At 46.1% G+C, this 10,618-nt stretch overlaps 1 protein-coding gene across 4 annotated transcripts; it reads right to left on the bottom strand.

Moving 5' to 3' along the window:
- Nucleotides 1-24: 24 nt before the first annotated feature.
- On the bottom strand, nt 25-7,674 carry LOC115777505 (WD repeat-containing protein 88). Of its 4 annotated transcripts, XR_004019636.1 has the most exons (12): nt 7,570-7,674; nt 6,538-6,648; nt 5,725-5,813; nt 5,042-5,105; nt 4,777-4,915; nt 4,562-4,691; nt 3,720-3,907; nt 3,250-3,332; nt 3,099-3,167; nt 1,535-2,059; nt 547-645; nt 388-422 (listed from the first exon to the last, which is right to left on the bottom strand). XR_004019636.1 is itself a non-coding variant. In XM_030725430.1 (11 exons), the coding sequence occupies exons 1-11, from the start codon at nt 7,672-7,674 to the stop codon at nt 297-299; spliced, it is 1,203 nt and encodes a 400-aa protein (XP_030581290.1). In that variant the 3' UTR covers nt 25-296. The 4 variants fall into 4 exon arrangements, 3 of the variants coding, with proteins under 3 accessions (XP_030581290.1, XP_030581292.1, XP_030581302.1); XM_030725430.1 differs by lacking the exon at nt 1,535-2,059 and having other exon boundaries at nt 25-422; XM_030725432.1 differs by lacking the exons at nt 1,535-2,059; nt 3,099-3,167 and having other exon boundaries at nt 25-422.
- Between the last annotated feature and the right edge of the window lie 2,944 nt (nt 7,675-10,618).

The following is a 10,618-nucleotide window of genomic DNA, read 5'->3' as shown; positions in this document are numbered from 1 at the left end:
TGGGAACCTGCAGGTCCACCTGAAAATGAGCAGCAGAAAACAATAAGATGGCCCCCAAAATATGAAGAAATCAGCTAATTATGTAGGTAATATCCCAAAGAAATGATTCTCTCTGCTGTTCCCTCTTATTGCTGTTAATATGTAAAAACACATTTATTTAGACAGTGTTTATTAAAGCCACAAAACAAAACTCAGAAATATAAACATTAAAACCAGAATTTCAAATTTCAGGATCAACTGTAGAAAAAGTTCCTTCCCAGCAGATTCTGCTGACCTCTGACCTCCTTGACAGGAAGTCATGAAAGAGGTGGCGGCTGGGGTCGGTATCTGGGCGGCGATTTGAGGCAACAGATGATGCATTGAGTGATCAGCTCTGAGGTCAGCAGTCTGGATACTGGGAACGGCTTTCCACACTCTTCACACTGCAAACACACACACACACACACACAGGTGGAACAGGTGAGTGGCAGTTTTAAAGGAAGAATCCACTCAAACACCCTCACAGCTGTGGAGAGTTTAAACTGAGGATCTGTGATGGACTCAAACCTTCAGGATGGGAATTCCCGCTCCTTCAGTGCTCCTCTTCTTCAGGACCTCTGGGATTTCCTCCGTGTTCTCCACATCCCACAACCGGAGAGTCCCGTCCTGCAGACACAGACGGGGTGGAAATCATTGCTGCTGCAGCCTCTCAGAGTCTCAACCTTCACAGGTGCCCCAAAGGAAGGATTGAAATGTTTTCCCAGCATTTTTGAGTCAAAGGGACGTTCACATGCCAAAACAAAGCTGAACAGGCAATAAAGATACAGACCAGAGTGCCCACCAATCCACACTGTTATGCAGGTCCTTCAAGGATTTGTAGAACCTTCTTCAGGACCTAAAGCAGTTTGATCAATGTGATGTATCTATTACACAGAGCATGTGAACTCCAGGATTTTCCTCCATTTCACAGCTATAAGCTGCAGTCAGGACTGTTCAAATGTGACTATTATTTAATTACTGACGCAGACGGAATCAGAGACTGAAGATGAAGATGAGGCCGGTGTCAGAGGAAGACCTTCAGCGGACGAGCAAGGGACCTCCACCCATCTCAGTCCCTTGCTCGCACCTGTTGTAGTGGTATTTTCTTTCTTTGGTTTCTAAAAAATACCCCTTAGAGCTGCAGACACAGTAATTTCTTCACGCGCACGACATGACAGGCTCTTTACGTTTAGGTGTCTTTACTTAGAAAATCAAAAGGTTACAAAAATCACTTCAAGCATGGCACACGGTAAGAAAACTATATGCTCTCGTGCCTTGCGCAGCTCTGACTAACTGGTGCTGCACATGCTCAGTTACGTCACTCTAAGGGAGCGTCATCAAACATTTTTTATATCAACAATCATTTTCTTGAAATTATGAACTACACAATGACATGAATCAAGAATGGAACAAAATATAAATTGCAACTATAAATTGTACATATATTTTCACATCCTATCTTTTCTGCTTTATGGCTCCTACACCTGTCCTCTTTCTCCGTGTTGTTTTGGTTTACCTGTCTTCATCTTCTCAGGTGGGGTCTGTTAGTCTTTGGTTATCCTCCCACATCATCAGCAGATGTCAACAACGCTTTTTTCATGTGAGATGTTTATGCAGCCAGTTCTTCTAATGTTTGAACACTTGTTTGGCCAGAAGATGCTGCGTCTTTGTTGAAGACACCCACAGTGGAAGACCTCGGTTACTCTGACATCATCATCATCATCTTCTGCACGATCTGCTGAGGTTCCCAGATGGAAGCACGCGTGCTTCAGCCGATCTCTGCTGAATATCCTTCTAAACTTCCAGAAGAAATGACGTCTCAGCAGCTTCTAGCTCCCAGTTCATCACCACCAGTCAGACCTGTAGCTGGGAGCTTTTTGTTGATTGGCCGGCTCAGAAACAGCGATTCTGGCTCAGTCTGTTTGTCACAGGTTGAAGTAGCCGATACTGCTTTCAAAGTTTACCCAGAATGCAACTTCTGAGGTTTTCTCCAGCGAATCATCAGAAAGCAGACCAGCATCCAGGATACCGAAGCCTGATCCTGTGCCACATCACAGACAACAAACTGCTGCAGCTACCATGCTGGTACTCAGCCTTAGATTCAGATGGTGACACTTGGTTTAAAGTAGATGTGGGTGCAGTTTCTAGCTTAATATGAGAATTTCATATGGACATCTGAATAATATATATATGTTAGGGGTGGGACTTCAACGCGTTAATTTCGATTAATTAATTACGGGGAAATTAACGAATTAAAATTTTTAACGCATTTTAATCGCACTTTGCACCGTGGAACGTTTCTCAGTGCACGAGTTCCCGGCTTACAGATTATATCGACGCACAATGTCCAAATTCAGGGGCTGCATCCTGCGAAGGACCCGGCCCACGTCCTTCGCAGCCCACTCAGACCGCAAAGGCCGGAGGTGAGCAGCTAGCCTTCATATCAGCATCACCTGCCGTCACCTCTGTGTAGCTCCTGTCGCCTAGCAACCATGAGTGCGAAGCACACCTGTGTAAAAGCAGCTGTTAAACAGAGAACGAACTTTTTCTCCTTTTTGTGGTTTAATTTTAAGTCTTTAATTCAAAATAAGCTGTTAAAACAAGCATAACACATTTCAACATCAAGGAATACAGCTGAGAGAATGATTAATTTCCAACTATAACAAGTGAGACATTAATGTTGAATAAAACTATCCAGTTATGATGCTTAACTTTAATTTCAGGTGTTTGCTTATCACAGGAGCACTTCCACCCTTCATTGGTCTGTGTAGTAGACTGGTGGGAAAATAAACAACATTTTGAAGTTTAAGCTTATGTATATTGATTCATTCATCAACTAAACTTAAATTAATATTTCTCATGTTAAATATTGAAATGTGATTAAAATGCGATTAATTTCGATTAATTAATTACAAAGCTCCTAATGAATTAGATTAATTTTTTGAATCGAGTCCCACCCCTAATATATATATATGAATGTAGTGTATCAAAATAACAAAAAGTGGATTTTTAAGCTTAAGGAGCAAAAACTTTAAATGTGGCCTGGACGGTGAGTGAAAGCACTTGGAGAGGATGGAAACCTTGGAGGAAGAAGCCACCAACTTCCTGTCAGCACTCAGTGACACATCTGTCACCCAATCACTGTGGCCCTGAGGGAGAAAACACAGGAGCTGAGCCACACGAACGTGACCTGAAACATCACGATGTCTTTACACGGCCGAGTTTAATCACCTTCAGGACGAGAGTCTGAGAGACGGTCGACAAATCCCAGACAGCGACGGTCCTCTCGTAGGAGGCAGACACCAGCAGGTTCGCTGAGGAAACACAACAGGAAGTGTTTGTGTTAGACAAACACAACAGGAAGAACTGAGTGTGTGTTCCAGTACCCACACTGCCACGCTGTCTGCTGCTCTTACTGTGGACTCAGGTTCTTCCTGACGTTGATGATGCATCCTACTGAGGATTGTTATATGTGTGTGTGTGTAACTGAACCTGTGTGTTAGCTGGAGTTACACCAAATATGAACTTCATTATTATTTTGACCAGCTGAGCTAATAATTATGAGTTAATAATGCGTATTAAGAAAAATGCTGTCTGATCCTCAGAGCAAACCTGTGCAGGCCCCGCCCTCTCACCGGCTCTGAACCAGCCGTGGCTGCAGCACCGTGTCAGTAAAAATGTGCCTTGCTCAGAGGTCTCACCATCAGCGGCAGAGATGCAGCAGGCACTCACGCTGCCTTCGTGGCCTCCCTGCAGCGGAGTCCCACCGTGAGAGCGAAACCCCCCCGCCTGCAGGTCCCACAGCTTCAGCGTTTTGTCCCACGACGCCGTGCACAGGAAGCGCCCGCTGCCGGTGAAGCAGCAGGCCGAGACGACGTTGCCGTGATTACTGATGGTGAGACAGTGAGAAGAACGCAGTGAGATCTTTGCTCGCAGCTCCTCTGAGGCTCTTTAGTGAGGAGACACTTCCTGTCTGCTTTTTTAAACCAGAACATTCAGAGAGCACATCCTCCAAACAGGCCGCTCCTGACCCGCAGCTTCAGCCTCCACCTGCTCTGCTGAAACATGACAAACAGCACTGAAATCATTCCTCTGCCGAGGACCGAAACTGAAGCAGGAAGTTTGAGAAGGTTACAGGATTTACCGCAAATCATTTTTGATGTAAATCCTGACTCCTGTTTTGTGTGCCCACTTGTTAGAGCCATATTTGACATATTGTACAATATTTCATTTTTACACCAAAATTAGTGAATATATGCCTGTTTGTCCAAACACGTTGGACCTTCTGAAAAGGTGATTAACTTCCTTCTGGTTGCTAGTAGCACAGTGAATATCCTCAGTGCCACAGATCCGATAAATCCCTTTAAACGTGAAGACAAAAGCCAGATGTTAGGGGGCGTTACAGGGCTTGGTGTCCAGTGTGAAAGGAGCTGTAGAGGAAAGAGGAGGAGGGCTTAGAGGGGGTCCTCCGTTCATCCGCAGAAACACTAAAACCTAAAAATCAGCGACAGCAGCAGGAACAAACAGCTGATTCATTCATCACCTGTCGATGGCCACGGTGGTTTTCTGGGCCCGCAGGTCCCAGAGTTTGATGCGCCGGTCTGCAGAAACTGTGGCCACTCGCTGGCTCTGAGGGTCAAACCGACAGCACGTGATGGTGGAGCGGTGATGATCTGATGGGGAAAACAAACACACCTTTGCTGACACTCACAGGAGTATTACCGTAATGCTGACCGGGCGGCGCTCGACCGGTCGTACCGCCGATGTGGTGCAGTGTCCGTCCGCTGGCGGCGTCACAGATCGAAACAGCGTTCTGAGGATCTACGGCACAAACGACCAGCCGGCCGTCGGACGAGGAACCGCAGGAGGTCAGCAGGCCGGGCTGCCTCCATTTCCACTGCGACAAAGATTAACAGGAAATCACACAAAAGCAAAAAGAAGAGCAGAAACATCTGAGGTGGAGAGAAACGTGTGGAGGAAGGTTGCTGGTTTGAAACCCCATGCGAATGATGGCAGAAGTTACCAGTGTGAGTCCCGTCTCGAGGTCCCAGGCCACCATCTTCTTATCCCAGGACACAGTGACCACGCTGACACACACAGACCAGACGGACGTCAGGAAACTCACACAAACCTGCTCACAGCTTAAACTCTATTCGTTCTCTGAGTGACCAATCAGCTTCAAGAGAGGTCTCCCCACCTGTGCAGCGATTCTCTCCACATCACGCTTATTACAAACTATCAACTATCATAAAATCTGGGTGGGACGGAGGCCTGTGCTGGTGCTCTGTGAGCTGGCAGCAGTTTCACTGTTGTTTGGATTTTTTATATTAATCACTTTAATAAGTTGATTTTATTTTGGTCACTGTGATTATTCAAAGGTGAAGTGACTACTTTTTGTGTTTGTGTCTTGGAAAGACAAGTTTAACAAGTGTACGCGTGCTTTTCCTTCAGATTACAGTCTGAGTAATGGAGACTCTTCATCAGCTGATAGCTCCAAATATTCAGACGTCACAGTGATCCAAGTTGAATAAAGTTTCATCTAATCTAATCTGATCAGATTAGAAACACCGCACTCACTCTGACAGCTCAGACCAATAAAGGTAGAAATGACTCAGTTATTCAGAGACACGTTGGACCACAAACAGCTTCAAAATCCTTGCTGCTGGGTAATAATCCAGCTGCAGGTAAATCTAAGGTGGAACTCACCTGCTGCTGTTTGGGATCAGCGCACACTCAGTGATGGGTTTACTGTGACCCCCAACAAATGTCCTCAGAGGCTGACAGCTCTCCACATCCTACACAGGTCAGAGGTCAAACAGGAAGAGCTTCAGCAGTGGAATATGAAGCCGTTTTATTTTATTAATAAACACATGAAACAGTGCAGTGAGAAATTATTTCTCTCCTTCCTAATTTTTGTATTTGTCACTCTCACATGCTTCAGGCCATCAAACTCATTTTGATATTAGACATTGTATTAGAGTAAATACAAACTGCAGGTTTTAATGATGGTTTCATTCATTACGGGAACAAAGCTCTCCAGACCTGCCTGCCCTGTGTGATAAACTGCCCCTCCCCTCGTTAAATCAATTAATTAACTGTGATTAATCACAAATTTAGTGTCACTGCCACAGTCAGGCCTGATCACTGCAGACCTGCTGAATCAGAAAATCACTGAAACAGAAGCTGTCTGACAAAGAGAAGCAGGCTAAAGATCTCAGACAGCAGCATGAGCCACAATCTGAGGAACAACGTCACTGTCATCTATCAGTCTGAAAGGGTCACAGAGACATTTCTAAGGCTTTGGGACTCCAGAGAACCACGGTGAGAGCCGTTATCCACACATGGAGAACTCCTGGAACAGTGGGAACCTTCCCAGGAGCGGCCAGCTCCCTCGCACGGCCCCGGGCACGCTTCCCACGACCTCTGCGGGAGGCAGACTCTTCACACACACACACACACACACACACACACACACACACACACACACACACACACACACACACACACACAGCAGCTCACCCAGAGGACAGCGGTGCAGTCTGAGGAGCAGCTCAGGATGCAGCGATCGTTGCAGCAGAGTCGAGCTGTGGTCACTGCATCGCTGTGAGCTTGCAACACCTTCACTGGGACCTGCACACACAGACCACCCCGTCACACAGAGAGCAGCTACGGCATGGCTCCAGGTTGGTGCAGGGTAATTATGGATCAATTATGGATCTGCTGCATCTACAGTGGTTTTAAATGAACACCTGTTTGCCAGAGATGGATGAACAGGAAGAAGAAGGAGAAAGCGGGCTCTTGCAGAGAGATGGGAGTACAATTTGGTGCTAAACATGAACGTGTTGAGATGATGAGTTGCATTTTCCCGAACTCAGCATGATGCTGTTTGGACCCCCACCCCACCCACAGTGAACCGCTCGATCCACTGTCCTGGTTTCCTCTCCTGAGGCCATCTTTCATCTGACTTCTACCTGACGAATCTTGGCTAAGGGAGCTTCATTTTTTTCGTCTGACATGAAGGCAGCGCTCTTCATTCCTGAGCTGATCCTTTATAATAAATCTCCATCAGTGACAGTGCTCACCCACAGGCTAACAGCGATAGCGGTGACAGGCCGATATCGACCGACTCATCGGTTGGCCGCTAGTAAACACTGAGCCTCTGGCTGTAAAGGACTTTTCAGACCATTTTATATCGCCATACAATCCGCTCATTTTTCTCACGAATCTGCTCACGATTCTTCACAGTGACAGAACGGGCTTTTAATAATTCATTTATTGAAGTAAAAGACCGAAATATTCAATTTACAGAAATATTTATAGGCCCTAAATATTGCAGTAGTTATTATATTACAGACTCTATATGACCTTATTGTATTACACACATTCTTGTAGAAGGTCTTTAGTGAGACGCTCCAAACTTACTTTAATCCATCAGTTTCAAACAGCACTGAGGCTGTGCGATTCTGTTGCCAAATTTACACAAGCCTGACTTGTATTTGAACGCATCACGCCTGGCTAACGTTAGCCACGTAGCTAACCGTTCAGTTTTACCCGGCTCCGCGCTCCTCCCGCTCCTCTCTCCTGCTCCTCCCGCTCCTCTTCTCCTCCTCCTGAAGGCTGCTCCACCGACAAAGGGTCGATGTTTCTCGACGCCATTTTCGAGACTTTCGTTTCGTTTCGTTTTTGTGTGTGTGTGTTTGGGGGGGGGGGGGGGGGGGGCTGTGTCAGTTACCATGGCAACAGTCACACGGGGAACCTTGGTGCTTTCATATGTCTGTGTAGATTCTCAGTTATCCAGGTCATAGTAGTCTCTGGAGCTTGAAAAAGGCGACTGGACTTCTTTTTGTTTCTTGAAGACGTTTCACCTCTCATCCGAAAGGCTTCTTCAGTTCTCAACCAAATGGTGGAGAGACCCAGGTATTTAAACCCCTGTGGGCGTAGTCCCCTGGAGGTGGTTATGACCCTCTATTGATCATGTGCGTGAACACATGTGCCCAGGTGTTCACGCACATGGGCACATTGGTGCTTTCGCACACGGGGAACCTTGGTGCTTTCAGGAACTGTGGGTGATAAGGGCATTGAATGTGTAAAGAAAGCTTTTTGAGGGAGACGGGTTCAATTAACATACACACCTACTCTGAAACTTAGTATTAATTATGGTAATGAGTAGCCCTGTGTGTTTGGAAAGAAGCTTCCAATCTCAGCACTTCCAATGTTGTACATGCAGCGAATAGATTAACTTCTGTTAACGCTAACGTGAAAGTACAATAACAACAGATTAAATTTTAAATTGGTTCTTTGCTACAGCACTGCTCAAAAGTACAGTGCTGCTTTTCTCTGTAATTATTGTAGAGTCTTTACCTCACAAAATAAAGAGCTTTGAGGCGGCTGCGTGTTATTTGGCACCAAATAAAACTAAACTGACAGATCCTCCAACAGCACTCACATCGGAGTCATCCCCTCAGTGCCTGTGGGACTCCAACTGAGAACGGGCTTTATTTGTGTCCATCTTTCCCCTACAGGAGGAAGATGATTTTTTTTATGAAATCACCTGGAAGCAGCAGCTGGAAGCAGTTTTGCTGCCAGTGCTCCAGAAAGGGAAATGTGGGCTTCCCAGAACACAGGGAGAGAGTTAGTGTGGGGTGAAGGCTTCCAGTCTGAGTTCTACCCAACATCCAGTTCCAGTGACTGGTCCACAACCTCTGCAGTATGACGTAGGGGTTCACATGGAGATAGCCGCCTCCTCCACTGCCAACAACAGCGAGATTACTGTGGAGAGCTTCTCCATATCACCACCCAACCTACTCCATCACTGACAATGGGGAGGCATGAGAACATGTGGTGTATCAGCTGTGTAGAAGTTCATCGAACTATCTGCAGTTAAGCAGGTGTTGGACAAAAAGTTAGGTCTGAGTGTTTTTAAGATAGAAATGTTCTTTAATGTTTTACAGGAGTGAAAGTCCTGAATAAAATGACCTGAATATTTATGAATGAGTCTGTGACGATTACACGAGGACGCTGCAGAAAGGGTTAGGGTTAGGGTTAGGGGTTAGGGTTAGGGTTACCTAACCCTAACCCTTCTGCAGCCGCTTTTCTGACCCCACACAGGTTAGCTCATCGGCTCACACGATCAGCAAAGAATAACGAGGTGAGACTGCATCAATGAAAACTCACAGTTCTCATATTTAATATTTATCTCATCTCATTTTATCTTTATAGTTTCTGAGATTTCAAAGTGTGAAAAACCAAAAAAGAAATGTATCTGATAAATGAAGCTGGATAAGGCCGTAACACGGCAGAGACGGCCGAGCAGAAGATTTAAGGTGTAATGACCCAAACGCAGTTTACCTGCTGACTCATGTTTCTTTTATACTGAAGCAGGCCAAACGTGCAGCTCCAGCCCTGAGAACCTGCTGTCTCTGAATGTTTCATCACTTTAATGCTGCTTCCTGTTTCTACTCTTTAAAAGCTCCCAGAGGCGCCTTTAACAGTGAGTTAATGCATCCTTATGCATCAGCCCACCTGCTGCGTATTATTGGCCCGTTTGTAGCTTTCTGTCAGTGAGATGCTTATTTGGAAGTTGCCTGTTGTTGTTACTCTGTAACAGTGTTGCTGTCTCAACATGACACGACCTAAACTCAGGTTAATTTCACCAAACAGGAAGCTGAAAATCTGCTGCTGAACATGCTGAGGATTCAGTACTGGGACAGAAACATCAGTCTGACATCACTGAGCCTCCAAACAACAGACCGCTCTAACAGCACAGGACCTCGTGTGTGCCAGCTGGTTTCATTTCAGGTGCACAAACCTGAAACTTTAGGCTACACGCCCATTTTATTTACTGGCAAATGTGAAAAGGCATGTCTTTGGAATGTGGTAGGAAACCCACGCAAGCACGGGGAGAACATGCAAACTCCACACAGAGAGAGGGAGGGGCCTGGGCCAAGGTGGAATCGAACCCAGACCTTCCTGATGGTATTCTAACTGTGAGGCAGCAGTGCTAACCACTTACTGGGGTTAGCTTAATTGGCTACACTAAATTTCCCATAGGGGTGAATGTGAGTGTGAAAGGTTGTTTGTCTCTCTGTGTTGGCCCTGCGACAGGCTGGCGACCTGTTCAGGGTGTACCCTGCCTCTCGCCCTATGACAGTTGGGACAGGCTCCAGCCCCCCCGCGACCCTGAATAGGATGAGTGGAAGCGAATGGATGGATGTGAAAAGGCTTCAAATAAGTGGGCAGCAGGTGTTATTACCCTTCTGGAGCCCACCTCTATCACAGGAAACGTCCTGGAGAGGCAGAGGGCTTACAGGTTTATCTCGGCTGATGGTCAGTGCCCATAAACTGTAAATAAAAGATGGATGCCTCCACAGTAATGTCACTCATTGGTTAGTGAAGTCTTTGTTATGAAGCCTCAGACCGACTTCGACTGATCCACCCGTCATGACGAGGAGTGATGAGTTATATATATATATTTTCCTGGAGACTCCACCTCCTCCCTGCTCCACTCCTTCAGCAGAGAGCAGATGTTTCCTGACCAGATGTTATTTTTAAACCCTTAACTGGCCAGGGCCCGGTGACGGGCGTTTGTAGTCCCTTTTAT

This window comes from Archocentrus centrarchus, chromosome 3, assembly GCF_007364275.1.
Source record: "Archocentrus centrarchus isolate MPI-CPG fArcCen1 chromosome 3, fArcCen1, whole genome shotgun sequence".
In the NCBI taxonomy this organism is placed as follows: Eukaryota; Metazoa; Chordata; class Actinopteri; order Cichliformes; family Cichlidae; genus Archocentrus; species Archocentrus centrarchus.
Note: the sequence above shows the minus strand (reverse complement) of the source record. Positions and strands in the feature narration are given on the sequence as shown.

Excerpts from the sequence above, each read along its gene's own strand:
- LOC115777505 (XM_030725430.1), bottom strand. The coding sequence starts at position 7,674 with ATGGCGTCGAGAAACATCGACCCTTTGTCGGTGGAGCAGCCTTCAGGA. Across the intron at positions 3,333-3,719 it reads CTGCATCTCTGCCGCTGATG|CGAACCTGCTGGTGTCTGCC; the intron begins GTGAGACCTCTG and ends GTGTTTCCTCAG. Across the intron at positions 423-546 it reads CGGGAATTCCCATCCTGAAG|TGTGAAGAGTGTGGAAAGCC; the intron begins GTTTGAGTCCAT and ends GTGTGTTTGCAG.